The sequence below is a fragment of the Trachypithecus francoisi genome, unplaced genomic scaffold (assembly GCF_009764315.1).
Source record: "Trachypithecus francoisi isolate TF-2019V2 unplaced genomic scaffold, Tfra_2.0 Lachesis_group5, whole genome shotgun sequence".
In the NCBI taxonomy this organism is placed as follows: Eukaryota; Metazoa; Chordata; class Mammalia; order Primates; family Cercopithecidae; genus Trachypithecus; species Trachypithecus francoisi.
In genome coordinates, this window is record NW_022681470.1 from 6,255,760 (window position 1) to 6,283,679 (window position 27,920).

The window sequence follows — 27,920 nt, forward strand, 5'->3', positions numbered from 1 at the left end:
TTCACATTTCAGAGCACTTTCCTCACACAGGTGCTTCAATCTATTAACTCATTTAGAGCTAACGACAACTCTATAACATACTTCCTCTCTTATTTCATCCCCATTTTAGAGAGGAGAAAACCAAGGCACAGGGTTGTACAGGGACATTTAACTACTGAGTGGCAGAAGCAGCATTCGAACCAGGAAGTCTGATGTCAGGGCCCTCGAGTCTACACAGGAACTAACTAGAGATGCCATCCATAGGATTTTTCTTTGGAGCCTTTCTCTCACCTCCCTCCCTCCTACTGCATTCTCCCTTCCCATCCCCAGTTAGGTTTATTGGCAGAATCGGGCTGAGAAAGGAAGAAACCAGAGGAAAGATTAGAGCATGTCAGGTGCCCGCATGTCTGGGGAGGTGAGCATGTACCACTCTTGTACCACCAAGAAGCAAGAAAACTGAGTTGGGCCAATGAATTCCCAGCAGGTGGCGTCTCCAGGTGTTAAGTTGGACCACCCAAACCCTCTCCCTGTGTCCCCGTTTTCTGCTCCATTGTCTGCCTCCCCAGTTCCTGGAGTTCACTCTACTGTTCCACCAGTTCTGTGATTCCTGCTGACACCTGGAATTGCCTCTTCACCTTGTGTTGGTCTCATATATGGTTTAACTGTTACCCATTCCTTTTTCTGAAAAAAAAGTTCAATGCCACTGTCTTTGTCCTGCAGCAGGGGTTTGGCAAGAGTGTTGAGATCTGATGGCCATTGATTGAGTTCATAAGATGTGGGACTCCTTAAGACTGAAGCCGTGCTAAGGAGAACTTAAAAGTCTTAGAGGTATTGAATGCACGGTTGGCTGGAATGAATATTACAAAGAAGCCCTCCCAGCCAGGCACACTGGCTCACGCCTGTAATCCCAGCACTTTGGGAGGCCGAGGAAGGCAGATCACGAGGTCAGGAGATCGAGACCATCCTGGCTAACACAGTGAAACCCTGTCTCTACTAAAAATACAAAAAATTAGCCAGGCATGGTGGTGGGCGCCTGTAGTCCCAGCTACTCGGGAGGCTGAGGCAGGAGAATGGTGTGAACCTGGGAGGTGGAGCTTGCAGTGAGCTGAGATTGCACCACTGCACTCCAGCCTGGGCGACAGAGAGAGACCCTGTCTCAAAAACAAACAAACAGACAAACAAAAAACAAAAATAACCTCCCTCCTTCCCCTCCTCTGAGTTCTGTGATAACTTGAGAAGTAAAGAAATGAATTCCTATCTCATTTGGAATGGAAGACACTATATATATATATATATATATATTTTTTTTTTTTTCTGGAAGAAGAACAATATTGAAACTATTGGTTTTCAAAGGAAGGAACAAATGCATTAACATTTGGGAGTTTTGTTTAAGTCATGTTAGTCCTGTCTTGCTGCCTAATTTTTCCTTTTGTTATGAATTTGGCTTGGAATGGAACCATCTTTAAAGTTTAATTTAACCACACCTCCCACGTAGAAAGGATTGTTCTTCTAGCGTATTTCCTTCACAATGCTGGCTGCTTTTCTGCCCCAGTACATTTAGTCTGACTTTGTTGGAGGCCACGACTGATTTCTTTCAGTCAGTTATTCAGAGACAGAGAGTGTGGGAGGAGACAGAGAGGGACACGCAGAGATAGAATGGGGGTGTTTGCAAACTTTGATTCACTCATTCACTTAGTCTTATTTTTCATGTTTATTGGACCCAGAAACATGGCCAGCACTGTGCTACTTGCTGGAGATAATGAACAAAGCCAAACCTCTGAAGGACCACTTAGCTTGCGTGCTTCCTTGCTTCCTGCCTTTCTGCCTGGCTGCCTGCTGCCAGCCTGCCCTGCCTCCCTCCCTCGCCTCCCTCCCTCCCTGCTGCCTTCACTACCCCCAACTTCTCTCTCTCTCTTCCTTTAGCCTTTCTTAAGGAACAATATTGAATAGGGGCCTCATTAGAAATCAGTCTTTTCTAATAGTGATTTATTTTAAGCTTTCCCACTTGGAAGAGGAACATCTGTATAGGGCATCAGTGTCATTCAGATTATTGTGTGATTCTGAGTGGGAAGCAAGGAGAGTCCTGAATTTGAACTTAAAACCTTGGGTCTCAGCTTACGTGGCAGCTGTGGGCAACAGGCAAGTCATTCTGTTCCCCTGAGACTCAGTCCCTTCTACCTGTCACAGACACCTAACCAAAGAATGACCTAATTTTCTTTGAGTAACCAAGCTCAAATTAACATGAATAAGACTTTTATTTCATTAATTCATTCATTTGAGTCAGAGTCTTGCTCTATCACCCAGACTGGAGTGTGGTGGCACAATCTTGGCTCACTGCAACCTTCGGCCTCCCGGGTTCAAGCGATTCTTCTGCCTCAGCCTCCTGAGTAGGTGGGATTACAGGCTCCCACCACCACGCCTGACTAATTTTTGTATTATTAGTAGAGGCAGGGTTTTGCCATGTTGACCAGGCTGGTCTCGAACTCCTGACCTCAGATGATCCACCTGTCTGGGCCTCTCAAAGTGCTGGGATTACAACTGTGAGCCACCGTGTCCAGCCAAGCATTTTACCTCTTAGTTTATTTTATTTTAGATGGAGTCTTACTCTGTCACGCAGGCTGGAGCACAGTGGCATGATCTTAGCTCACTGTAGCCTCCTCCTCTTGGGTTCAAGTGATTCTCCTACCTCAGCGTCCTGGATAGCTGGGATTACAGGCGCCCGCCACCTCGCCCGTCTCATTTTTGCATTTCGAGTAGAGATGGGGTTTCATCATGTTGGCCAGGCTAGTCTTGAACTCCTGACCTCAAGTGATCTGCCCACCTGAGCCTCCCAAAGTGCTGGGATTACAGATGTGAGCCAACACACCTGGCTTATGAATAAGCCTTTTAAAGTACTAAGACTTGATGATTATTTTTCCTTCTATTATATATATTCAAATAGAAAAAAAAAAGCAACACATATTTTATATTCTAAATTAATACTTTACTAAATAAGACATATACCCCCCCAAATTACGTAAGTATATACTCCCCCATTTGTGAATATTATTTAAAAATTTAACCTTTTTCTGGAAGAGTTTGTACTTTCAATGAGAAAACAAATACTTTTATCTTCAGTATTTGCTAGATATGCAAATTTTTTTCTTCAGACTGTTTTCCAGTTTTCTGTTACTATTAAAATATCTGTTGTAATTCAAGTTAATCTTTGTATGTTATTTTTATTTGTTCATTTCCTCCCTGAAAGTGTTTAAAATCTCTTTTCATTTCCAGTGTTCTGAAATTGTATTATGATATGTGTGTGGGCCTTTTTAAACTTTTGCCAGGGATTGGTAGGCTTTAAAAATTTAAAACCTAAGTCTTTCAGTCCTTGGGAATTTTACTATTATTTATAATTTCTTCTCCTCTGATTTTGATTCTTTCTAGAACTACTGCAATTAGAGTTTGAGTATCTTAGCCAAGCTCTCTCGTCTTTTTTGCCTACATTTGTTATCTTTTTTTCTTTTTCTTTTTCCTTATTTTTAAAGAGATTCCTTTTACTCCCTCTGAGACTTTGAGATATTAGTGCCCCTGGATATATCCTTCTTGCATTAGTTTTTTAGTCATTTCAATTTCTTTATGTTTACTGTGTCTTATAAGTAAATTACTCCTTTTAAACATCCAGGTTATTATTTCAGCATTCAGTGCTGCCAACCCTATATTAGATTTCCTCTATTGAATTATTGTTTTGGACTTTTACAAATGTCTATGTCCATTGCCTTATCCTTAGATTATTCTCTCGAAACATCTCTGTAAATGTCCTGAAGAATTCTTGTCTCTTCCATTTTCTCTAACTCAGTGGTAGCCATATGTTTTCTCTGGTTGGTGAGCCTCCTCTAAGCTGTTGATGTATTAGATGAGGTGTCATGTAACAATATAAGTAGGGTTGTCATCTCAGAATCATGGCAGATTGAGTTGTGGAATCTTCTGGCATTATTGGACAGCAAATGGTAAGGTAAAGAGAACAATGTTGGCTTTTCCAAAAAAGCAAAGCTCCTCCAAAGCTACTGGATCCCCATCCTCCCTGGCACTGCAACTGTGCTGGACTCTAAGAGGCTGTCTTCTCTCCATGAGCACTGGCACCAGTACAGATGCCTCTGGAGTACTCGCCATTCCCCACTGTCCTCCTTCATGGCCATAGAGATAGCTGTGTGACCTCAACAGGGAGCAGGAAGAGGGAGGAAGCAGTAGCAGCTACCAACCTCCTAACCTTATTATTTTTTAATAGAACTAATGAGCCACTGTAGACAGTGTTCTTGCTGGTCCGTTTTAAGTGCAGAATTTTTAAATTTTATGCATCATTGAGGCACTATTAAGTAAATGTTATTTTTAAGTAGGTTATTATTTTTGAGCACAGTCTTTGTTTTTAAGCCTACTTGTTTCTGAAAGCAAACATTCCTATAGATAGCTTAACTATTGGACTAGAAGATGATATATAATCAAAGCACAGTATTTCCTAAGAAGCAGAATATCCTAGTCATAAGACAAATATATGACAGAGAAGAGACAACTCCTAGAAACTACCCTTGTGGGTCCAAACCTGTAGACTAAAAACAAAGCATCAAAGCAACCTGTGAGAGATTCTACACCATGATTTTCACAATATTTGAATAGATATGTTAAAATTAAAAATGCACTGTGCTCTTAAGATTCTTGTTATTTTTACAGCTAGAATACATAATTGATTATCTTAAAAGTTTCCTTACTCTCATTTACTGAATTATTTGAAAGCAACGATGTGTCATGACAGATGATTTTCACCCTTTGGTGTTTCCCCTTTAGCCTTCTAGCCAATGAATTCTAAAATGTTGGTAATTAAATTGATTGAACTGTCCTGGTTAATAAGAATTAAAGCCCCCAAGAACAGGCAAACTATGATTTTTTTCATTGATCACACAAATTAATATATTCAGAAGAAGAGATGGATGGATAAGATAAATTTCTGCTGCAAATCTTGCTTTCAGGAAATAGGTGAAAATCTTTCCAGAAATCTATAATTATTCATAGTGTTATGTTTCCCTTTGATATATGCTTGAGGCTCATTAGCATTCTTTTCAAAAGCTAGTGATTAATTTTATAATGCTATTAGGGATGCATACATATGGGATACATTGTATCTTAGAAATAAGATAATGTTAAATACTGAATTAAAATAGTGGTTACATTACAGGAAAGTGGTAGAGATATGGGATTAGGCGTAAACACACAGCTTTAATGCAGGGCTTCTCACCCTTGAAGCTGTCAACATTTTGAGCTGAATAATTCTTTGCTATTTGGGGGCTATCCTGGGCGATGTAGGATGTTTAGGAGCCTCTCTGGCCTCTACCCACTAAATACTCATAGCATCCCCCTGACAGCTGCGACAACCAGAAATGTCTCCAGACATTGCTGCACATCCCCTGGGGATGGGGCAGTGGGTGAGTTGGGGAACTGAATGGACCCTAACTGAGAAACATAGCCTTTTTTTTTTTTCATTTTTATCAATATTTTATTAGAGGTCTTAGCAGTGACATAGGGCAAGGAAAAGTACATTTTGGAATAGAAGCAATAAAATTGCTTCAATATGGCCAGGCGTGGTAGCTCAAGCCTGTAATCCCAGCACTTTGGGAGGCTGAGGCGGGTGGATCACTAGGTCAGGAGATCGAGACCATCCTGGCTAACACGGGGAAACCCCGTCTCTACCAAAAATACCAAAAAATTAACCTGGCATGGTGGCGGCGCCTGTAGTCCCAGCTACTCAGGAGGCTGAGGCGGGAGAATGGTGTGAACCCGGGAGGCGGAGCTTGCAGTGAGCTGAGATGGTGCCACCGCACTCCAGCCTGGGCTACAGAGCAAGACTCCGTCTCAAAAAAAAAAAAAAAAAAAAAACAATTGCTTCAATTTATAGAGGCAATGATATTCTAGGGAAAAAAGAATCCCAATGAATCTAGAAAGCAAATACAAGAAGTAATAGCCGGCTTAGGAAAGTTAGTGTATGAGACTCCTAAGCCAAAGTCAGTTATATTTCTAATCACTTGCAACAAATGAAAATGAAAATAAAAAAGCTATTCCATTTATGATAGTGTCAGAAATCATACAAACAATAACAAAACGCTGAGAGAAGATCAACAAATGAATATATATGCCACATACATATGTCAATTCTTCCCAAATTGATCTATAGATCCAACTCAATTTCAACAGGATATACGTATATGTATCTGTATGGAGAAACACAGCTTTAATAGTATATTTTAGTGAGGTTCTAGTTTTTGTAGGGTGGAAGATTCACAAGTATCCATTTTATTATGCTTTATAATCTACTTGTAAGTTACACACATTCTCTTGAAGGTAGACATGTTATGTCATCAAACATATTAAAGCTGCTGCTAATATGCTTTTAAAACGGGGCTTACTGGAGATAAATTCCGTTTGATTTCATCATGGGGATTCATGAGGAATGGGGAACTTTATTTTCCACTTTTTAACCACAGTGTACTAGCATGTTTTCTTTTGTGCCATTTTGATGAGTATTTTGACAGGATGTTTATTTTAAATCTTCAGTGTTTGAATCATTTACTCATGTAACCTGTGCAACAGGCTCTTTGCTAAAAATTGCTTGAGTTTTTAGGCCACAACTAAACAGTTTTAGTCTAATATTAAAAGCACACATATAAAGCTTGAGGGACTTCAAAAACTGTATATGCACAAACTAAAGTACAACATTATCTGGTTAATACCATAAGAATAGCTTAGGAAAGAAAGAAAATCCTTCTGAAACGTGCTTAAATGACAATTTATGCTAAAGATTTAGAGGAACTCACAGAAAGTCTTGAAACTGGTTTGAGGGAGTGGGACAGTGATGGACTCCCCCCCCCACCTTCTTCTTCTTCACCATTTCTCTCTGTTATGAGGACAATGTCTTTCACTCTGGTTTGCTCTCTCCTTGGTCCTCTCCTCTCCTCTCCTCTTCCTCTCTCTCTCTCTCTCCTTTCTTTCCTCCATCCCTACCTTCCTCTCTCTCCTTCTCCCCCCTCCCTCCCTCATTCTCTGAAGCTTGGCTTCTCTTATCTTTCTTTTATGTAGACTTGGACAGTCATGTCAACCTCTATATGTATATGACTCCCCAACACAGCTTCTTTTAAGTAACTTACTTTGTGGCTCAATTTTGAATTCCCAAAAGAAGAAATTTGGATGGTTCAGCTTAGGTCAGTGCCTACATTTGGTCCAATCAGGTGTGACCAAATAGAGACTACTTGTTTTCACATGGGACCTAGGCTTTCCCATTCTGTGTTCTGCAGGTGCATTGGGTACTATTAAAAGAAGGTGTTGGCAGGGAAGAAATGATGCACGTATACACTACACATAACATCAACTCACAAACGCCCTGGGAAGATTTTGCTTCCTCTTTATGAGGGAGACAGAAGGACAGAGAACTGTTAGATATATGGAAGATAGATCTAGTTTGTATCAATTCAAGAGTAGGTAGAATTAAACTTTCCTTGTCTTCACTGGAATTAAATTCTTCAACTAGTTGTCTCCTTAAAGTTGCTCGTTTCCTCCCATCTTCCTCATAAGTGTCATGTGTAAATGTGAACACGCCAGTGTTAAACCTCTTCAGAATCTAATATTCCATTTTGATAACACTCGTTATGAAACTAGTTTTAACCTAGAAACTAGTGTTTAACCTAGAGAAAACAACAAGCTTCTGGAGAAGATTCGGAATGGAAGTGATAATAAATAATTCTTTAGCAATTTTAGATGGGAATGGTTATCCTGGGATGATGCATTAACTACTCCCACTCAACAGCTATCTGATATTATCTGTGAATTGTTTCTAATCAAAATATGAGTCTGGGAATTTTTAAGTTGATCATAAAGGAGTAGAATTCCAAACACAGTCACGTCCTTAAAAGCATGTAACAGACATACATCAAAGGATGGTCCCCATAGATCTGTAGTGTAGGAAATTGGCGGTGACATTTATCCCTACCCGTGTAATACCATCCACACATAAAGAACAGTGAAGACGGCCAGGCATAGTGGCTCATGCCTGTAATCCCAGCACTTTGGGAGGCTGAGGCAGGCAGATTGCCTGAGCTCAGGAGTTCAAGACCAGCCTGAGCAACACAGTGAAACTTCGTCTCTACTAAAATACAAAAATTAGCAGGATGTGGCAGTGTGTGCCTGTAGTCCCAGCTACTTGGGAGGCTGAGGCATGAGAATTGCTTGAATCCATGAGGCAGAGGTTGCAGTGAACCAAGATCACACCACTGCACTCCAGCCTGGGTGACACAGCGAGACTCTGTCTCCAAAACAAAACAAAACAAAAAGAACAGTGTTGAGTCCAGGTGTGGTGGCTTATGTCTATAGTCCCAGCTACTTATGAGGCTATGGCTGGGGGATCACTTGAGCCCAGGAGTTCAAGGCCAGCCTGAGCAACATACTGAGATCCATCTCTTAAAAAAATTAAACAGTGAGGGATTCTGAAATCTGACTATAAGGCAAATATTAGTGTCCTGAAAAAGAATAATCTATAGATGAGATAGTTACTCTACCACATGGGATTTGGAACAGATCTGTGATAAACAAGTTTAATGCTAGAAAGTCTTGCTAGAGGAAGGCTCTCAAGAACATACTCCTTTTAAAATGTGTGTACCTACAGTCAACTTGATTCTTCAAAATAGTAACATTAATTTTCAATTCATCATAGCATTATACTTTTTTCTTTAAAAAAATTTTAATCAGGCCAGGCGCAGTGGCTCAAGCCTGTAATCCTAGCACTGTGGGAGGCCGAGACGGGCGGATCACGAGGTCAGGAGATCGAGACCATCCTGGCTAATACAGTGAAACCCCGTCTCTACTAAAAAATACAAAAAAAAAAAAACTAGCCGAGCGAGGTGGCGGGTGCCTGTAGTCCCAGCTACTCAGGAGGCTGAGGCAGGAGAATGATGTAAACCCGGGAGGCGGAGCTTGCAGTGAGCTGAGATCCAGCCACTGCACTCCAGCCTGGGTGACAGAGCGAGACTCCGTCTCAAAAAAAAAAAAAAAAAAAAAAAATTAATCACTTTTTAGTTAATATTTTCATTTTCTCTCTTAAATTTTAACACAGAATTATTTCCATTGAAATATGTACGCACAAAATAAAGTATGATATTTTGGTTAATACCATAAGAATAATTTAGTAAAGAAACAGAAGCCCTCCAAAACCAGGAACATTCTCTATTAAATTTCAATGAAGCATCTCTGTTAAAGCTCAAAGGAGTTGGAATGAGTAATTTGGAGTTTCCTGATTTTTAACATTTGACTTCCCAAGAAGCGTGTGAAACCTGGAGGTTAGCCACATCACTTTATCTTGATTAGTATGACCAACTGGGACCAGACTTTTCACATCATCAGTTAGCATATTTGTAGCTTAACATTTCTAGTTCTGAACCTTAGCCTTGTTTGTTGTTTAAGATTTAATTAGGATGGCATGGATAGCATGAAAGTATTTTATAAAGCAACAATCAAAAGAAGTATATACTCTCACCACTTTTGGTTTTGGCATCAAAAAACATTATTTTGAGTTACTAATAATGCCTATTAATCATCAGTTAAACAAGTAGAGTGTGGAGCTGAAAGCAGGAGAATCTGCAGAGATCTGGAGCCATCACCAGCAGCTGTGCACAGCCATTAGGCCATGGTCCTGACGCATCACGTTGTGATGTACGCATCTCTCGGTTGACATCCGGAGGTCTCTGGGCAATGAATCAGGGGCTGCACACAGAGAAACCGACACATATTTTTTTCCTGTTAGAAATCTATAAAAGCAAAAAATGGTTAATCATACTTTATATACTTTCAAAGCTGTCTTAAAAAAATATTTAATTAAATCAAGCCAGATTTAAAGATATTTTCTGATCTCAGAAGTGTATAATATTTAAAGGAAAAACTTTATATAAATGTAGTACCAGGTTCTGGCAAAGATACAGAATGACTTAGACTAACAGATATTGCTGGTGGGAATGCAAACTGGTACAGACGCTTCGGGTAAACAGTTTGGCAGTTTCTTATAAAGTTAAACATATATTTACCATATGACTCAGCAATCTCACTCCTAGGTATTTACCCAAGTGAAATGAAAACTACATTCTCACACAAATGTATGTATGAGTGTTTGCAGCAGCTTTATTTGTCATCACCAGTAAGCGGAAACTACCCAAATGTTTCTCAACTGGAGAATGGATAAGCAAACTGTGGTGCATTCCATACAATGAAATATCACTCAACAGCAACGGGAAACAAACCACTGTTCCACACGACAGCGTGAATGGGTCTAACGTGCGTTGTGTGTGGTGCGTTCCGTACCATGAAATATCACTCCACAGCAAAGAGAAATAAACCACTGTTCCACACAACAGCATGAGTGGGTCTCACATGTGCTATGTGTGGTGCATTCCATATAATGAAATGTCACTCAATAGCAAAGAAAAACAAACTGCTGTTCCGCACGACAGCATGAATGGGTCTCACATGTGTTGTGTGTGGTGCATTCCATACAATGAAATATCACTCAATAGCAAAGAGAAACCACTGTTCCACACAACAGCATGAATGGGTCTAACGCTCATTGTGTGTGGTGCATTCTGTACCATGAAATATCACTCCACAGCAAAGAGAAACCACTGTTCCACACAACAGGATCAATGGGTCTCACGTGCATTGTGTGTGGTGCATTCCATACAATGAAATATCACTCAATAGCAAAGAGAAACCACTGTCCCACACAACAGCATGAATGGATCTCACATGTGTTATGCTAAGTGAGAGGCAGGATTCAGAGGGCTGCATACTCTGTGATTCGATTTGTATGACATTCTTACAAAAGCAAAACCATAGGCACACACACACACAAAGAAAAAAAAAACAGATGAGTGTTTGCCAAGGGCTGGGGTTTGAAGAGGAAGTCACTGCAAAAGAAGCCTAGGGAGGATGGCACTGTTCTTCATTCTGATTGTGGCGACGGTCACACGACTGTCTTTCAAAACCCTTATATGCTCAAAAGGGTGAATTTTACTACAAGTAAATTGTGCCTTAATATAAACAGAAAATAATTTTCTTAAAACTTGTGGTTTTCTAATGGTACTGGATTTTAAAACTGTCACCTACTTATTAGTTTTGAACACATTAACTATTTGGTAATGCAAAGCTTTTGTTGGCTCTGAATAATCTAGCACAGAATTTTAGAAAAGGTTTCTTGTGAGTTGATGATTCCCATGGAGAAAATGAAAACAGTAAAGGACAAATGCGCTGGTTTTCAGCATTCTCTTGCGTGTGGATATGAAGCTTGAATAACCACCGTGAATATTGATGAGCAGCTCTCATAAATTACTCCATGTTTTTTATGCATAGCTCTTGCTGTCATTTTAACATAATAACTCTTTAATATGTAGGATCCCTGTTTTCTGGGTCATAAAAATAACTATAGAAAAAAATCTGAAGTGTTTCTGATAGTGCTTATAAAACTATGGCATTCTATACATTTTTTAAAATATGCGACGTTGTAAGAAAAAGCCTAAAATTATTTTAGAAGTAGAAGTTAAAGTTATCGCTCCTATAAAAATATGTCAAATTTTTAATGTAAACAGAAAGAATTTGATTTATTTATTATATTGTCTGTATTTGCATAGATATAATGCATGAAAAACAGAAATATTACTCTGCCCTTTTATCTAAATGTTCAGGCCTGTATTGCATGTCTTTGCTAATTGCAATTCTAACACAACAATATAAAATAAACTCAAATTTAGGTTGTGCATATAAATGCAGTAAGTGGCATATTATATACGTTTTAATCATTAAATATGTTTTGTAGTCAGACAGACAGCATTGTATTTTAACCATCGCTTCCTAATACATATTACATAAAGACCCAATAGGATGAAGATTATTTCTATAACCAATGAACAAATATATTCTAAAAGTGCCTGAAAATATAAATTCTCTTAAGTAAAATATTGAATAAACTGAGGGACATGTTAGACATAACTAAATATATATATCCAGATATTAATAAAGATAAAAGCATATGTCTTCAGAGATAGATGGAGCATCAATATTTAGATAGAAAAATAGATAATTTGTAATGGGGAAGTGATCGTCCATGAACCATAGGCAAAAATATGTATTTTTTCAGATGTATCATAAATATTTTCAGTGGATTTTCTTACACCACATACAGGAATGTATTGTGTCCTAAAACAGGGAGAATGAAGCATGCCATATAAGACTGTTGTAACGTAGCTATCTTGGCACTGGACGCACAGGTATTCAATAAATGGGAATTACTAGCATTACATATTGCTTGATCTCTACACACAGCTCTGCTGGCTTTCGTACAGGGATCCCTGGCCCTGGGCAGACTGTGAAGCCACTTACTGTCTTTCCTGTTGATCTACTGAGGAACACTGGCGGCTGTGTCTGTGGGGCCGGCCACACCTCCATGCAGATTTGGGTCTCTCCATACCTGCCAGGGTAACTACCCATTTTGGACATTCAGATTCTGCCATACCCAAGTTCCTCCTCTGGGATCTGCAGCTCTTTTTTGGATGTTACTATTCCAGGATGGCTGGAGGCAGAGAAACATGTGCCCACTACTTGTAAGACAAAGAAACTGCTCTACCCTCAGAGAAAATCTGCCTGGGTGCTGGCTTCCCCTCAGAGATTCTCTCCTAGCCTCTTAACATCTCTTTTCATCCTCCTGCCACAAGGAAGCATTTTTACATTTTCCTAAGAGTTAACATTAGGTTCATAGTGTACATTACTCTCCTTCCTTTCTGATAGGCTAAAATGTATCCTTCTGCATACAGTCTTACGTGTGCCTCTGGTAATGAAGCCTCTGACAATGAAGTGTGCCCCTGGAATATAGCGTCTTCATTAATAATGAATACCTGAAGACAGAATAGCTTAAGTTCATTAAATATATGCATATAGGTCTGTTCTTTTAATGGGAATAGACCTTTAGCAGAAATTTATTTAAATACCCTTGCATTAAATGGACTGCATGCTCCTTTTGAGAGGTTTGTAAATGCATTTGAGGCAGTAATACGTAAAGGCTTGACACTGGATCCTACCACATGAAGCCAAAAGCAATTGGTCACATTTAGCTCTTCAAATATATTTTTGGCGTTAGCAATAGTCTGAGTTATTTAGTTAACCATTCAAGGTTGCATTTCAGTAAAGCTTGAATAATCATTGCTTAAATTAAGAACTGTCAGGTACCTGTAATCCCAGCACAAGGTCGGAGGCAAGTGGTTCACCTGAGGTCAGGAGTTCAAGACCAGCCTGGCTAACATGGTAAAACCTCCTCTCTACTAAAAGTACAAAAATTAGCTGGGCGTGGTAGTACACGCCTGTAATCCCAGCTACTCAGGAGGCTGAGGAAAGGGAATCGCTTAAACCTGGGAGGTAGAGGTTGCTGTGAGCCGAGATTGCGCCACTGTACTCTAGCCTGGGCAACAGAATGAGACTCTGTCTCAAAAATAAAATAAAATATAAATAAATAAAAAGCTGTCAGATAAAGACAAAGAAGAGACCAAACCCAGATTAAATAATAAAGGGAAGGAATGAAGAAGTAAACGTGAGTGAAAGGGTCACAGGATGAAAAATGGATAGAAAGCATAATAAGACCAGCATCGTATTGAGGAGAAGCTGTGACACTGAACAAGACGGATCCTTAGGCCGGGCGCGGTGGCTCAAGCCTGTAATCCCAGCACTTTGGGAGGCCGAGACGGGCGGATCACGAGGTCAGGAGATCGAGACCATCCTGGCTAACACTGTGAAACCCCGTCTGTACTAAAAAATACAAAAAACTAGCCGGGCGAGGTGGCGGGCGCCTGTAGTCCCAGCTACTCGGGAGGCTGAGGCAGGAGAATGGCGTGAACCCGGGAGGCGGAGCTTGCAGTGAGCTGAGATCCGGCCACTGCACTCCAGCCCGGCGACAGAGTGAGACTCCGTCTCAAAAAAAAAAAAAAAAAAAAAAAAAAAAAAAAAAAAAAAGACGGATCCTTATACTGATGGCAAACTGTATTAAAATTACTCAGAAAAGAAAACTGCATGTGGTGTACCTATCTCACCGTCCAGATGGTAAGTGGAGCTAGGATTTCAGTACAGATCTGAGTTGAGAAGCCATGATCTTGTCACTATATACAAAACCTCCTCTGCCATATGCACAGGAAAAGGCATTTCCCCTGGCTTTTCTTTCTTTTTTTTTTTTTTAAGTGTTCTTTGTTTTAGGGAACAAAATAATACTTTGGGACCCTTCTCTCCACCAAACTAACATAAATATTTAGCTTTCCTAACTGTCAGTTGGGACAAATGGTGAACCATGAGTATTGCCGCTGGTAGGTGACTGATAGCCCAGGCAGGGCTTGATGCAGAGGCTGACCAGATTCTCCTTGAACTCCTAGGAGCCGAGGTGACATACATGAACATGACCGCTTACAACAAGGGCCGGCTGCAGTCCTCCTTCTGGATCGTGGACAAACAGCACGTATATATCGGCAGTGCCGGTTTGGAATGGCAATCCCTGGGACAGGTAATCTTTCTATGTTGTATAAACTGAAAGTTCTGTCACCCTCAAAACTACCACCTTCATAAAGCACGCTACGGTAGATAAGCATACTAAAACCTATGGCATTGATTATTCTTAATTATGTATTTTAAAGAGGCTCATCTCCCTCTTATGTGAAAGGATAAACCTTTCCTCATCAGGATCATCTTGCAAAAAAAAAGTGAAAACTGCTATTGCTTCAATGCTTTTGTAATTCATAGGTTGCTCCTAGATTCCTGAGAGCAGGTTGCTATGTAATTTACATCACCCAGACCTATATTTTCAGGATGATATTGCATCGTCTATGAGACAGAGGGAAACACAAATTCAGTATAGAGTAATATGTCTTCAGATAGTAATCATTTGAGTTATTTCTTTAATCTCAAGATGAAGATTAAAGTTATCTTTCTCTTAACAAATGATTAACTTCAAATATCTTGAAAATACATTTTCACACACTGAGGATTTTTATGCATTTATTTGTGTCAGAGGCAATCCACAGAGGATTACAAAATCACCATCTTTCCGTTAGTTATCCAGTGGCAGGAGGTTCCTGGTCATTGGATAGATACTTAGGAAGACTAGCCAACCTTCTCAGAACATCTTTTTAAATCAACACTCTCTCTTCCTCCCCACACCTACACACAGATATTGTCTCCTCTCCAGCCCTCTATTTCTCCACAGCTCTCAAAATTTGGGATCATGCTATTATACTTAATCATCTGTCTTAAATTAGTGTTCCTTTCTCTTGTGCTTAACTATGTGGAATTTTTCTTGGTCTACTTCAGTGTGACATAAAGCATTGCTTAGCAGGACCCACGCATTAGAACAGATTTTAATTTACCAAAGTTGAGGCTAACCATTACATGAAGAATTATAATACATTTTCCAAGACTTAAATGTATGTTATCAGCTTTATACTTTGTGAAGTTTTTCAGTGAATTCAATGATTATTGCTATCAATTACTACCTTGTATCTATGGTAAGTAGAAGAAATAATTGTTTCAATGAATTGAGGCTTTCTGCTGTGCATTTTTCTAAGCATATAACAAGTATAACCTCATTCCATTTTCATAGTAACTCTTTCTTGGAAATACTACCCTTATAACTTTATCTTGCAAAGGAAGAAGCTGAGACACAGGTAAGTAACTTACCCCAGGGCACCTTTCAGGAAGTGGCAAAGCTGAAACTCAAACCCAAGCCATATAGCTCTAAACCCCTCACTCTTACTTCACTAATCTTCTAAAATGAATACATTTAGGAAAAAATCATTTTCTTTCATGATCTTGCTGGGGTGCTAAGTTACAGATTTTCTCTCTCACCCTTTTCTGCAAGAAAATCTAACACAATTCATCAAGAAACTTTTTACTCACTGGAATCTTTCCAATTGCAAATCCATAATGATATGGTGGTCATAGAATGACAACTACTCTTGCTCAATACTTGAGCTCTGCAAACTTGCTAATCTCTGGGTTGAACTTCAAAAACTAGGAAGTCAGTATGTATTTGTTTCTATAGACATACATCAAAGATATTTCAGGTTTAGTTCCAGACCACTTCAATAAAGCAAGTCACACACATTTTTTTGGATTCTCAGTGCGTATAAAATTTACCTTTACACTATACTGTAGTCTAAGTGTGCAACAGCACTGTGTAATATATATATACACACACACATATATATATGCATATCTTAATTTAAGAATACTTTATTGCTAGAAAATAACAATCATCTGAGCCTTCAGATATAGATGTAAGATTTTTGCTGGCAGAGGATTTTGCCTCAATGTTGATGGCTGCTGACTGATCAGGGTGGTGATTGCTAAAGGCTAGGGTGGCTATGACAATCTCTTAAAATAAGACAACAATGGAGTTGGCCACATCAATTGACTTCCTTTCATGAAAGATTTCTCTGTAGCATATGATACTGTTTGAAAGCATTTTATCCACCAGAAAACTTCTTTCAAAATTGGAGTCAATCCTCTCAATCCCTTCTACTGCTTTATCAACTATGTTTATGTAATATTCTAAATCCTTTTTATTTCAACAATGTTCATAGCATATTCACTAGGAATAGATTTCGTCTCAACCACTTTCTTTGCTTGTTCATAAGAAGCAACTCCTCATACGTTCAGGTTTTATACTGAGGTGGCAGAAATGCAGCCACATGTTTAGGTTCCACTTCTAATTCTAGTTTTCTTGTTATTTCTATCATATCTGCAGTGACTTCCTGCACTGAAGTCTTAAACCCCTCAGAGTCATCCATGAGGGTTAGAATCTACTCCTTCCAAACTCCCATTAATGTTGGTATGTTGACCTTCTCCCGTGAATCCCAAATGTTCTTTTTTCGAGGTGGAGTTTTGGAGTTCTGCTCTTGTCACCCAGGCTAGAGTGCAGTGGCAGCTCACTGCAACCTCCAACTCCCAGGTTCAAGTGATTCTCCTGCTTCAGCCTCCCGAGTAGCTGGGATTACAGGCATGCACCACCATGCCCAGCTAATTTTTGTATTTTTAGTAGAGACAGGGTTTCACCATGTTGGCCAGGCTCGTCTCGAACTCCTGACTTTATGTGATCCACCCACCTCGGCCTCCCAAAGTGTTGGGATTACAAGCGTGAGCCACCACGCCCTGCCGACAGATGTTCTTAATGGTACCTGGAATGGTGAATCCTTTCCAGAGGATTTTCAATTTAATTTGCCCAGATCTATCAGAGGAATAACTATCTACAGTAGCTATATAGCCTTCCGAAAGACTTGAAAGTAGAAATTACTCGTTGATCCCTGGGCTGCAGAATGAGTGTTGTGTTGTCAGGCATGTAGACAACATTCATTTCCTTGCCCATGTTCATCAGAGCTATTGGGTGACCAGGTGCATTTTCAATGAGCAGTAATATTTTGAAAGGAATCTTTCTTTCTGAGCAGTAGGTCTCAATAGCAGGCTTAAAATATTCAGTAAGTCATGCTGTATTCAGCAGTCCTATCAGCCCAGCTTTGGGCCATTTCTAGAGCACAGGCAGAGTTGATTTAGCATAATTCCTAAGAGTCCTACAATTTTTATAATGGTAGATGTGCACTGGCTTCACTTAAACTCACCAGCTGCATCAGCACCTAACACAGTCAGCGTGTCCTATGAAACTTTGAAGCTAAGCATTGAATTCTCTCCTTTCTAGCCATGAAAGTGTACAGGGGTCTGACCCACAGATCCTGACCCAGCAACGGATGAGAGATGCACATTGACATAGATATTTTGCCTGTCAGTCCGGCTGATGGTCCAGGCCACTCACAGACACCAAGGAAGGTGCTATAAAGAGTTGCAGCCACCAATCAGCCAGTGAAGCTCACATTTATTCAGTATAGATTAAATGACAAAGGTCTTGAGTAAACACCACTAGAGAGTAACTGACATTGCTGATTTCCCCAGTAGAAAGCAATTATGCACCCTGGTTGACCAAAGGTTGGGCTTAGGACCACATGAGTCAACAAGCTATTTAGATAAAATACTCTACATTCCTTTGTATCTGTGTCCCAGGCTGTTAACTCAAGGTAAGGATTAGGCTGCTTTTAGCCACAACCCTATCCTGAAACTTTTGCGAAACCTTCCAGCCTTCCAAGGTTTATGTCTATATCCTATAACTTCATCTTAAAATTTTTCCCACCAGCCTGACTGAACTCCCACATCTCCCCCTTTTCTGTTTTTTGCATTGGGTTCTGTTGACTGAAGCATACAGCTGTGTACAGCAACAGGTCTGTCGGGCAAGACGGTCATTGCTCTTATTCTGGCTTTGCATCCTAGAATTAGCAAATAACATAAGACGATCATGAGTATAATTAGCATCATTCTTTTCCAATCAAGGAGTGACCTGCAGCATTTCTTGGCACTTCAGTTTGGTGTGTACTGTTACTAAGGAGCCCCGCTGGGGATATGTTAACCCCTTCCAGCCAAGCAGTCCTGTTGTTAGAAGCTGGGAAGGGAGTGTCTGCCCAGATAACAGGGCTGAAAAAAGGCAGAGTTAGAAGATAAGCTTAATAGAGTGTAGCAGGTACAGGTGGCAGGTAAAGTGAGAGAATTTAAAAAGATTAATAAAGCAGAGTAAGGAACAATTATCTGGAGTGAATGGTGTCTGCGTCCGGAACAGGATTCACTCAGTCTTCTGACTTGTCTTCTTCAGCATTCTGTCCAAGGAAGGTGCGTTGTCCAGGGCTGTGGGTCCTATAGGGTTATTTTCTTCATTTCTGGTATGGGGCTGGGGCCTAACCATGCCATGCTATGGTTTGATGCATCGTGCTGGAATCTAAAGAGGACCTGAGGGGGTGTGGAGACAAGCATACCCTCTTCCCCATGTTAATATTTCATTTGGACCACACCATACATTACTGTTCACATCTTTCCATAAAACTGCAGGTTTTATGTCTTGAGAGGTTTTAGCAAAGTGCATTTCTACAACTGATTGAAATGTGTCATCTAAATTTTAAAAATTAAGGGTAAATAAGGCTTGTGCCAATAGTGTTGCAGGGTCTTTACCCATCCTCTCCCCTTTTTGTTTTTTGAACATATTTTTAAGAGTGGAATGAGCATTTTTTACTATGACTTGTCCTTGGGGGTTATACGGATGCCTGTGGAATGTTGGATATTCCACATGTGACAAAATTGTTGGAATTATGAGCTGCCAGAAGCTGGACCATTATCAGTTTTAATGTTTGTGGACCGTCCCATAAATGCAAAAGTTAAAAGAAGATGTTTAGGCTGGGTGTGGTGGCTCACACCTGTAATCCCAGCACTTTGGCAAGCTGAGGTTGGCAGATCACGAGGTCAGGAGAGAGAGACCACTCTGGCTAACATGGTGAAACCCTGTCTCTAGTAAAAATACCAAAAAAAAAAAATTGACCGGGCGTAGTGGCGGGCACATGTAGTCCCAGCTACTCGGGAGGCTGAGGCAGGAGAATGGTGTGAACCTGGGAGGCAGAGCTTGCAGTGAGCCAAGATCGCACCACTGCACTCCAGCCTGGGTGACAGAGCGAGACTCCATCTCAAAAAAGAAAAAAAAAAAAAAGGTGTTTGATGACATATCGAGTGGACTCTCAAGGAAGAGCTTATGTGCACTAATTAGATGAGTGTTGGTATCAATGGATAAATGTACCTATCTTAGTTTTCCAAATTCAGGGATGTAACATGTGTTTGCCATAACTGATTAGGTTCTAATCCTCTAGTGTTAGCATGTGTTGAAGGAGGGGACGTACCTGTGAACTGGCAATATGGACATTATAGGGTAATTTGTTTAGCCAGTCTCTGGGTAAGTTGAAATTGTTTAGATAAGTTTCTCCAGCATTGGTGAAAACATTGATGTGATTGTGTGGCTTAGTCAAGCAGTGATGTCATAACCTGAAGGTCTGCTTGATTATTGCCATAAGCCAATGGGCCAGGCAGTGAGCTGTGGGCTTGAATGTGTGTAATAAAAATAGGATGTGTATGTTGATCTAGCAATTGCTGAAGTTGAAGAAAAAGAGCACACAGGGCAGGCTCCAGAGTGGACTTAATTAGGGCTGTCTCAAGGTTCTGAAATAAATAAACCAAGTAAGCAGAATCACCATATTGATGGGCTGAGCGGGAAAATTCTCCAGAGCCAATATCAGAGCCTCAATCTCAGTTCTCTGAGTGCTAGTAAACCCAGATAGCATGACGGAATTATGTGGTCACCACCAAACTGCTGCTTTTCCGTGTTTACCTGAACCATCAGTAAACAGTGTTAAAGCAACAGGTATGAGAGGTTGAACTATCTTTGTAGGCAAGATCACAGGAGTACAAGATAAGAAATGAAGGAGTTTGTCAGCAGGAAGGACATGCTCTGTTTGTCCTGTATAATCAGAGAGAGCTATTTGCATATCAGTAGATACTGGCAATACTGCTTTGAATTGCTTTTTACTTAAAGGAATCCTGATAATATCAGGATCATAACCTAGCAACTGATAACATTGTCTGCAACCTGAAATGGATGACTTTACTAAGTAACCGGATATAGGGAGAGAGTGTTTTAGTCCTGGTATGTGAGTAAAAAACACATTCTAGAAAGTGCAGTGCTGGGGGGTCATCTGTCCTATTAACCCTCCAGGGGAGTGTTTGGTGGGAAAAATAAATAACTGGATGGAATAATGGGTGTCTATGCAATCTAGTTGCCTCTGAGAGATGGCTTATTCTATTTCCTCGATTTCCCTTTTTGCTGCAGGAGTTAAATATCTGGGAGAATTGGCCGGGCACGGTGGCTCAAGCCTGTAATCCCAGCACTTTGGGAGGCCGAGACGGGCGGATCACGAGGTCAGGAGATCGAGACCATCCTGGCTAACACGGTGAAACCCCGTCTCTACTAAAAATACAAAAACTAGCCAGGCGAGGTGGCGGGCGCCTGTAGTCCCAGCTACTCGGGAGGCTGAGGCAGGAGAATGGCGTAAACCCGGGAGGCGGAGCTTGCAGTGAGCTGAGATCCGGCCACTGCACTCCAGTCCAGGCGACAGAGCAAGACTCCGCCTCAAAAAAAAAAAAAAAAAAAAAAACTGGGAGAATCCAGGACTGTATTGCCCTTTAAGATAGAAAACAGGTTTTGCAGCTTCTAAGTAGGATGCCTAAAGTGGGGCAGAGCCAGTTGGTATTGCCTAGTAATTTCTAATAATCATTTAAGGTGTGTAAGTTGCTAGTATTTAACCTTTTGAGGTCTTACTGACTGGGAAGTTAGTATGTACCTAAGATATTTCCAAGGAAAGGACACTTGTACTTTTTCAGGTGCAATAATTAAATATTTTAGCTGTATTCTTTACGACAGAGGTATGTAAATGTAAAAATGTTATTTCCTTTGGGGCTGCTAGTAAAATATCATCCATGATATGAATAACCTTGCAATCAAGAAATTCTTTTCTGCTGGGGAGCAAAGTGTGATTTACATGATACTGACACATGGTAGGACTGTTTAGCATTCCTTGAGGAAGCACTTTCCAATGAAATTGACAAGCTGGCCTTTCATTATTGATAGCTGGTATTGTAAACACAAATTTTTTCTGTCTTTTCTGCTAGGGGAATCATATAAAAACAGTCTTTTAAGTCAATAACAATTATAAACCAGTTATAAGGAATTGCATGGGGGAAGGGAGCCCCTGCTGAAGGGGTCTCATAGGTTGCAAATTGGCATTAATAGCATGTAAGTCATGCAAAACTCTCCATTTGCCAGACTTTTTGAGAATGACGAAAATGGGTGAATTCCAAGGACTATTTGGTGGTTCTACATGTCCAGCTTTTAATTGCCCTTTATCCAATTAATGGACCTTCTGTAATTTCTTTCCCTCCAGAGGCCACTGTTCTACCCAAATCAGATCTTGAGAGAGCCACATCAGAGGTAGGAGAGAGATAACGGTGGCCATTATCAGAAAGAGGTTTTTTTAAATTTTTAAATTTTACTCAAATCTTAGCATAGAATTACAATCTGAGATGTCACTTGTATATAAGGAGCACACGAAATTTTGCCATGGGCCAGAGAGCTGGAGACCTGAGCAGGAAGGCCCCAGGGCAGTGGCCACTTTGTACTTGCTTAGGAGCTATCGCTTTTTGCCTGTGTCTCTTCTTCTGTCCTGCTCCCTCCCACTGCCAGCATGTGGCTGCTGCCTGCTGGGCAGACCTTCCCACACATGCTTCCTGCCCATCCCCAGCAGGCTAGCTTCTGCACACGGGGCCTAGCTCCTCGTTGTGTCACTGCTGTGCAGGTCGAGTTCCTGGGAGCATTTGTTGGCTCCGGGTCTGCAAGCATCCCTGCTGCTGAGCCTTTCCTTCTGCCCACTGCTCGCTTGGTCGCGCAGCTCTGGCCTTTAATGTTTTTTCTTATTTTTTTTATAAGCATTAAAAGAAATGGGCTTATGCATCTGATTGCCTTGTTGATCTTGCATTACTGGGCAGGCGAAGAGCTCCCCTTTTAATACTGCTTGTTTAAGACAGGGTCTCATAACTGTAGCATATCCCCAGTCCTTTTTCCTATCTATTGGAGCAGGGGGCTTAGGCAAAACCTCCGTTTTCTCTTTTTTATTTTGGCCTGGTGATATCGGGGCTGAGGGAAGAGGAGGTGGTAAAGCAGGTGATGGTTCTTTCTCCTTCCTCTTTTTAGTATCTTCTGTGTATGATGGAGCCAGGGCTGCCCTAACTAAGGCCCATAGCGTTAAAGATGATGCTGGGACCTTGCCCTTGCACATGATGTTGTTTAAGATTTCTCCCCACTTGTTCCCAGAGCTTTACATCTAGTGTGCCTTCTTCAGGGAACCATGGGTTTTGGGATACAGCAGTTTGTGTTACGTCCCTTAATTGAGCTGCCAAACTGAGACTTCACTAGCTTTAAGCAGCTGTTTCAATACTTGTATATACTGTTTCTGTTGAGCCGATAACTGTTGTCCCATGATGAAACCCTAACCTGAACAATCCCACCCGAACTTGGAAATCCTGAGCAGGTACCAATGACTTGCTGACTGTGCAGTTCCTTTTTCACCTTCATTTTCGGGGGCTCCATCATGATCCTTTTGTAGTGTTCCTCATGCAGGGCACCACTTGTGGGGGTCTGTCCTACAGACCTCAGCTGCAAGACGGATGAGACACATACTCAGACACTGATATTCAGTGAAAGAGTGGGCCAGGGGGCAGCTGGCACTAGGAGCCGAAGAGAGTTTTGCAGCCCCTCCAAGCTGGCAATGCCTGCATTTAGTTAGTAGAGATTTAATTGACAAAGGCTTTGAGTCAACCCCTGTGGGTAATTAACCTGGCTGCCCCCACCCTGGAGAGGGTTATCTTGCCCAGGAATGACCAAAAGTTGATCTTAGGACCAGTGAGTAAACAAGCTATTTAGATAAAATACTTTACATTCCTTTGTATCTGTGCCCCAACCTATTAACTCAAGGTAAGGATTAGGCTGTTTTTAGCCATAACCCTATCCCGAAACTTTTGCAAAACCTTCCGACCTTCCAAGAAGGCTTGTGTGTATATCCTATAACTTCATCTTAAAAATTTTCCTACAAACCTGACTGAACTCCCACAAAAGTCCTAGATGGCATCTTCTTCTAATGAAAGGTTGTTTTGTCTACATTGAAAATCTGTTGTTTAGTGTATCCAGCTTCATCAATGATCTCAGCTAGGTCTCCTGGATAACTTACTGCAGCTTCTCCATCATCACTTGCTGCTTTACCTCGCACTTCTATGTTACAAAACAGTTTCGTACCTTAAACCTCATGAACCAACCTCAGCTAGCTTCCAACTTTTCTTTTGCAGCTTTTTTTTTTTTTACCTCTCTTGGCCTTCACGGAATATAAGAGGGTAAGGGCCTCACTCTGAGTTAGACTTTGGCTGAAAGGAATATTGCAGTTTGATCTATCTAGACCACTCAAACTTTCTCATGTCAGCAAAAAGGCTGTTTTGCTTTCTTAACATTTGTGTATTCACTGGAGTAGCACTTTTAATTTTCTTCAAGAATTTTTCCTTTGTATTCACAACTTGACAAACTGCTTATCTTGGCTTTTTACATGCCTTTCTCACTGAGGTTCATCATTAAGAGCTTTTGATTTAAACTGAGAGATACAGTGGGGCACGGTAGCTTATGCCAGTAATCCCAGCACTTTGGGAGGATGAGGCGGACAGATCAGCAGAGGTCACGAGTTCGAGACCAGCCTGTCCAACATGTTGAAACCCCATCTCTACTAAAAATACAAAAATTAGCTGGACATGGTGTTGGGTGCCGGTAATCCCAGCTACTCAGGAGGTTGAGGCAGGAGACTTGCTTGAACCTGGGAGGCAGGGGTTGCAGTGAGCCAAGATTACACCACTGCAGTCCAGCCTGGGTGACGGAGTGAGACTCCACCTCAAAAACAAACAACAGACAACCCACAAAACTGAGAGATGTACCACTCTTCCTTTCACTTCAAACTTAGAGGACAATTGTAGGTTCATCAATTGGCCTGATTTCAGTATTGTTGCCTCAGGGAGTACGCGGCCCAAGGAGAGAGAGAGAGAGAGACAGGGGAACAGCTGGTCTGTGGAGCAGTCAGAACACATGCAACATTTATGGATTAAGTTCTCCAACTTAGATGGGTGCAGTTTGTGCTGTCCCAGAACAATTGCCATAGTAACATCAAAGATAACTGACCACAGATCACCATAACAGATGCGGTACTAATGAAAATGTTTGAAATATTGTGAGAATTACCAAAATGTGGCATAGAAACATGAAGTGAACACATGCTGTTGGACTAATGGAGCCAACAGACTTGTTCGAGGCAGAGTTGCCACAGACCTTCAATCTGTAAAAAGTGTTGTAAGGCACAGTGCACGAACACAAGGTATGCCTGTATATTCCTCACCTTCCGTCAGGTGCTCCACTAGAATTCCTGGCTGCAGGGAGTCCTGTGGGAAGAAAGAGAACACCACCGCAGGCTTTCCACACAGGGGTCTGGATTTGTGTGTGAAATTCAGGAGCTCCTCAAAACCCCACGAAGGAAATGAAAAGTACCCCGCGAACAAAGCAAACAAAAGACTAGCCAGCATGGGAAGCCGAAAGAAAAGGGCACCGTGGTCTTCAACCCACAGGGCTCTGGAGGCGGGAGGCTGAAATAGGAGAAGCCAGGAAGGAAAATGTGAAAATCCTGTTTTTAGAAAAAGTCACATTTATGCTTTTCAAAGAAATCCTCTTAAATGAACTGTGAGCCTGAAGTTGAATGTGGGGTTCCATAGTTTTATTGGTCACGAGAATCTGGCATCTCTAGGGAGGACTGATTTTCAAATTGTGCATTTTAGCATAATTAGAACAAACAGGAATAGCCCTATTTAAACTTCATCAGTGTGTATTTTAATCTTGGTCTATCTTTATTGTGAAAGAACTAAAAGGTTTATATGAAAACAGGCCATCCCTTGGGGTACAGGTTGATAGGTTTATATGAAAACAGTTTATATGAAACATCTCTTGGGGTACAGGTTGATAGGTTTAGATGAAAGCAGGCCATCTCTTGGGTACAAGTTTATGGGTTTATATGAAAACAGGCCATCTCTTGGGGTACAGGTTCATAGGTTTAGATGAAAACCATCTCTGGGGTACAGGTTTATAGGTTTAGATGGAAATGGACCATCTCTTGGGGTACAGGTTGATAGGTTTAGATGAAAATAGGCTATCTCTTGGGGTCCAGGTTGATAGACTTAGATGAAAACAGGCCATCTCCTGGGGTACAGGTTGATGGGTTTAGATGAACAGACCATCTCTTGGGGTACAGGTTGATAGGTTTAGAGGGAAACAGACCATCTCTTGGGGTATAGGTTGATGGGTTTAGATGAACAGACCATCTCTTGGGGTACAGGTTGATAGGTTTAGAGGGAAACGGACCATCTCTTGGGGTACAGGAGCACAAGGGTGGTATGATACTGGTGATCAAATCAGATAGTGACCCTGTAGCTTAGCAGCCTCCCCAGATCTTCTCCTGTAACTTGGGCAGAGAGAACAAACTGACCAGCCAGCCCAGGATCTGCTTGTTATCTGGAATCACTGATGCATCTAATCTTGGAACTAGAAATTATATCAGAGAATAACCAGCGTAGTATTTTCCAAGGTGTGTGTTATGAAAGGCTGTCTCAGTGAGATCATTATGGTCACTACCTGAGAAAGGGAGGCTATGTTGCCTAAGACTGAGACCCTATGGCTTTAATTTAAATGGGTTTCTTCATTATGGGATTTCTCAGAGCCTGTGTATGCGAATGTGCTTTGTGACTCTCTACGAGGGTGGAGAGTATGCAGCATTCATCAAACCTGGTTGACCATGAAATACTATTATTATTTTGGGACAGAGTCTCACTCTGTCACCCAGGCTGGAGTGTGTGGCATGATCTTGACTCACTGCAGCCTCTGCCTCCAGGGTTCAGGTGATTCTCCTGCCTTAGCCTCCCGAGTAGCTGGGACTACAGGCATGTGCCACCACGCCCGGCTAATTTATTTATTTATTTATTTTGAATTTTTAGTACAGACTGGGTTTCACCACATTGGCCAGGATGGCCTTGATCTCTTGATCTGGTGATCCACCCACCTCCACCTCCCAAAGTGCTGGGATTACAGGTGTGAGTCACTGCACCCAGCCTCATAATGAATTTTATGCATCAAGCATTCCTTGAAGCCTACATATTTTCACAAATGCTGATCTGAGCCAACCCCTCCCTGTTCACAGATGGTAACACTGAGGTAGGGATGGGGAGCAGGAGTGGGAGCAGGGACTGCGAGGTCGCTTACCTGCACCCGTCTCTTTATGTCAGCATCAGGACTGTCGGGTTCCAGAACTCTCAGGTTAGTGCTCTTTTCATGACAACATGCTGCCTTAAGAAAAGTATATGATTCCAAAGCTGGTAATTTTAGGGTTCTGCCTCCTTAGCAACAACACAACTAGACAATTGGTAAGCCAGGGCTTGATCTCATGTGGTAAAGTTAATAAACATATATTTATTGGACATTTACTATAGTTAGAGGACTGCACTGATTATAGTGGAGTTGAAAAAATGACAAAAGCCCACAAAAAGTTTACAATAGAATTTGAAAAACAAAGTCTTCAAGCACTCTTTAAAGTGAACATGACCGTGCAAGAAAGGTGCCCAGCAGGATCAGTGACATAATTTGGAGGACCCAGTCAAAATGGAAAACATGGGATCACTTGCTTAAAAACTTACAAGAATGTCAAGATGGGATGGTAGAGTGTAAAGACAAGCCCAGGGTCCTTCTGAGCATGGAACCCCCAGCTCCCACACGGGTCACAGGCCCGTGAAGCCAGCCCTGGTGCTAAATGAGTGGCGTCAGCTGTAAGTATTCTGGGACTTGGAAGGAGGAAAATCTCTGCAGACTAAAGAGTGAGAGTCACAGAGAGAAGATGGAATTTGAGCTGCACCTTAAATGATGAGTGAGCTGGGTGAGCTCACTTGTGCAAGCATGCTGAAGAAAGAAAGATATCCTGCTTATTAGTTGGGTGTGGTGGTGTGTGCCTATAATCTTAGCTACTTGAGAAGTTGAGGCAGGAAGATCTTTTGAGCCCAGAAGATCGAGGCTTCAGGGAGCCATGATTATACCACTGAACACCAGCCTGATGATGGAGCAAGACTCTGTCTGAAATATATATATATATAAACAAACATATACATACATATAAATACATATGTATAATATATAATACATATATAATATAAAATACATATATAATATATATATAATACATATATGTATTTAAAACATCAATATCCATGAAAGATGGATGAGGAAATTGTAGCACGTCCATACAATTGCAAACTACTTACCAGTGAAA

At 41.1% G+C, this 27,920-nt stretch overlaps 1 protein-coding gene across 1 annotated transcript in view; it reads left to right on the top strand.

Moving 5' to 3' along the window:
• Positions 1-27,920, top strand: part of PLD5 (phospholipase D family member 5) — a 356,225-nt gene that overhangs the window by 213,872 nt on the left and 114,433 nt on the right. The window contains exon 5 of the mRNA XM_033197381.1: positions 14,445-14,572. Within this exon, the coding sequence (XP_033053272.1) occupies positions 14,445-14,572 (128 nt within the window). The remainder of the gene's footprint in view (positions 1-14,444; positions 14,573-27,920) is intronic.